Below are 3,802 nucleotides of genomic sequence, written 5' to 3' on the forward strand. Positions count from 1 at the left end.
AAAATATTTTAGGAGAAATCCAAGAGCCTAAGTGTTGGAATTGTAATAAAGTAGGGCATTGGAAGTCGAATTGTCCCAAAATTTCTAGTTGTCAAAAGTGTAAAGAAATTTTTGATCATTGTAAATGTGTCTCGGAAACCAATAAGGTATCAGGAATCACTGTAGTGAAATCATCACGTGTTTTAAGTATGAGGTCAAAGTTGGGGGATGAGCGCATTTTTATTGATGTAGAAATTGCAGGGCAAAAATTTATTGCACTATTAGATATGGGAGAAGAGGTATCCTGTATTAGTGGAAAAGCTCTTAAAGTGTTAGAGCAAGTAGGGTGTGTTAGAAAAGAAAATTGTAGTCACCATGAAATATTAACTAAAGGGAAGTATAATAATTTTTCCACAAAAATCATAACTAACTTAAAAATAGAAAATATTTTAGTTTCATTTCAACCGATGGTTGTAGAGGGGCTTTACCCTGATGTCTCATTGGGTATTTCATTTATCAAAACAGCATAATATGGATATTCAAATGCGTATGAATGCGTATGAATGAAATAATATTTTGCCTGTATATTGTTCTTTGATGAATACAATCTAGAATATTATAATTTTTGTTAGACCTATTAATGGCAATTTTGTGCCAGTAGTGTACAAGGTCAAACTGGTCAAGTGCAGCAGATGACAGATATTGGCCAAGACAGTGATGTTCAAGCATGATGAGCTTGCTAGATCCAGCCAAAACGTATGTGGACAAGACCATTGTGGGCATTACTGGAAAATGAATAAATGATAAGTAAAATTTAAAGATGTTCTCCTGTAAGTAAAGTTACTTTTAATAATATACTACAAAATACAACACCATCATAAATAATGATGAGGAATACATATGTTACATCATGGTAACTGTAGGAAAAATTTAATGTGCAATAAAAAGTTTCTTTGCTGCACTCAAGAAACCCTCATTCCGCACTCGCCTACGGCTCGTGCGTGAACGTTTCTTTCGGTGCAGTAAAGTGGCACTTTGCGCAATAGTTGCACAAATAACTATTGAATCAATATGACTTTTAGGCCCACTTTGTCAGTGGTGAATCTAATGGTGAAGAATTTGGGTTGACTATTCGCGAATAATTTGGAAAAAAATAATTTGAGTAAACCTTTCTTTCATATATTTGGATGAACATTTTGTTTTGAATTGTCTTCTAATGATCATTACCTATTATCAAGACAGAATTTAGAAATAGTATATATACAGGTGATATATTGCTGAAAACACAAAATTCTTGATTGATTCAGAGATGAGATGTTTTTTCACAAGTGGTATGTAATCGATTTACTGGTAGTTACAATTAATAAGGATAGGCCTACATATCTGATCCTTATTGCATCCTCTTTGTATCTTAAGATTTTTGAGAGATATGAAAAGATTACGGTATGTCAACGTCCTATTAGTTCAATTATTAAAATTCCAGACTGTTTGAATCAAATCAATCAAAGGTTTCAGTTGCACACAATATCATATTTGCAGGGTTCTTTGTATTTTGAAAAGAGAATATGTTCATTTCTCAAAAAATGGAAAAAGGTTGAATTAAATTTGCTAATTATAATATTGCTAGTACTCACCACATTCAGCAATGTCAAATCCAATTCTTTCATCACAAACTATCTGGAAGCAAGCAAGAAGCTGCACGTTTGAACATCTTATGGCCAATTTGTCATGTCCAAATCACAGGTGCTCTGGTAATAAGGGAAGCTTTCGGTGTATACTTCCCCATTAGGAGATACCACTGCCACTCCAGGTGGATAATAGTAGTGCATGGAACTTTTCCTGGAAAAATAAAAGAAGAATCAAACTCCTCCTTCAAAATGTTTAAGAAATGTTTCAATTTGTACTCAACTGGATCTTGATTACCTCCAAGACAATATAACTCAATATCCTCAACACTATAAAATGATTGCTCTGATATTACCAATGATGTATCAAATCATCATCAATATTGAAAAATTTGATGATGGTATTCAAGACACTGGTTAATACCATTCATTGCTCCTGCCAATAAACCTTCCAGGTGGGTATGAATTCAATTCATTAAGTTATAAGATAAGAAAATAGGATAGAATTATTGTTACTGACAGGCTGTATTCAATCCTGTCGGCTCTAGTAGGTTACTCACATTTGGAAGAATTAATGTGATTAAAAAAATAGAAGTATCAAACACCTACTGTGATAGCCCCTCGATCCAATATAGATCTCACTCACATCTCAGGAATAACTTCTTCAGTTGAGCGCTGTATCCACTGTATTACCCATTTCATAATTTTGTCATTCAAATTCTAGTGAACATAATTGGAGAACTTACATGTTCACAACGCTCAGATCAGGAAACCAGATCGATGTTGTGTCCGTAGTGAAATCATTCAATCCTTCAAAATCACTGGGATCCCACTTGAGAAATTCATCATACAATTTCTGTAATTAATATATTCCATTTGAGATGTTATATTAATAAGCGATGAGGAAAACTCAACAAATATATCGTGGTATTGTGGATTAATTGTCGTTACTGTATAATTATATTCTTGTTTTTGGGGATGGGAGTGAATTATGGGAAATATCTTGTAACGAGAAAAAATGGAATTCAGATATTGAAGTTTCATTAACATCTTCAGAAACGATATAATTTCTATCAGGCTGTTATTAAATATTATACAATATATTCATTGAAATTGACTACTAATAGTCTCATAGACTACGGTATAAGGGAGAAAATTATCCTAGCGCGTAATAATTCTGCAATAAAAAATTATTATAGATTCATGTTGATTGATAAAAATCTTACATATATGTGCAGAATCGAGAAAAATTGGAGGTTGAAGTTTAAAGTATGAGATGTGAATCTTATTTCTCAAATATTTGATAGAGATATGATATTATGATAGGTATTCTGAGGTATGATATAATATTTTTTAATATTTGCTAATTCTGATGTATATGATATTACTTTTTTCAATTTTCGACAATTATGAGGTATGATATAGGCCTAGGTATTGGTAATTTCATGTGAAGTTGGAATGAGAGATCATGAGAGATGAATCCCATTCGATCGGGAATCAAAAACTCATGACCCGAACACCGCTGCAGCGTTATACCTGGCTGAGAACGCTAATAGGCAACACAGTTCGACGATAAGCTATTGCTAGAGAATAGAAATAATAACTCTTGTCATACTAGTTATAAAAAATTTTCAATTTCCAATAATAGAGTAGCATCGTAATTTAAAAAAGATCGATTCTCCAATACGGTAAGTACCATGTCTAATTCAACCAGATATAGCCAAATAATTCAATAAAAAAATATTGAATTTCGCAATTCATTGAAATTGTACTTACGATCACAAGCCAGCACGTGAGGGACATTGTATGATATTTTTCATTCTGTAAATAGAACAATTAGTTCAAACAAACATTTCCCAGCACTTTATTAGGCTATATTATAATAAGCTTTAATGCCAAGTATTATAATATATATATATATATAAGCCTATATTAAGATTCAAACCATTATCGTCTCTGCAGTAGGCCCATAAATGTTTCATTGCACCTAAAACAATATCCTATCCACTTCTGTTAAATTTAATTTTTTGAACTCAAAAAATCCAACATCTTAATGATGGAAGATATAATGTAATGTGGGATATGTAGGCTAATTCAACGTCAAATCATAAAAATCAAACCAATTATTATTCTATCATATTCTATTTCATAGACAATTCATTTCGACAGATAGTTTTTTGTAATCCAAATTACAACTT

General features: G+C 32.0%; 1 protein-coding gene across 1 annotated transcript; it reads right to left on the reverse strand.

The window, feature by feature from the left end:
• Positions 1 to 1,406: 1,406 nt before the first annotated feature.
• LOC120349978 (neuronal acetylcholine receptor subunit beta-2-like) lies at positions 1,407 to 3,419 on the reverse strand. Its single transcript, XM_039421718.1, has 3 exons — positions 3,381 to 3,419; positions 2,351 to 2,460; positions 1,407 to 1,818 (listed from the first exon to the last, which is right to left on the reverse strand). The coding sequence occupies exons 1-3, from the start codon at positions 3,405 to 3,407 to the stop codon at positions 1,692 to 1,694; spliced, it is 264 nt and encodes an 87-aa protein (XP_039277652.1). The 5' UTR covers positions 3,408 to 3,419; the 3' UTR covers positions 1,407 to 1,691.
• Between the last annotated feature and the right edge of the window lie 383 nt (positions 3,420 to 3,802).

The sequence above is a fragment of the Nilaparvata lugens genome, chromosome 2 (genome assembly GCF_014356525.2).
Source record: "Nilaparvata lugens isolate BPH chromosome 2, ASM1435652v1, whole genome shotgun sequence".
Lineage (NCBI taxonomy): Eukaryota > Metazoa > Arthropoda > Insecta > Hemiptera > Delphacidae > Nilaparvata > Nilaparvata lugens.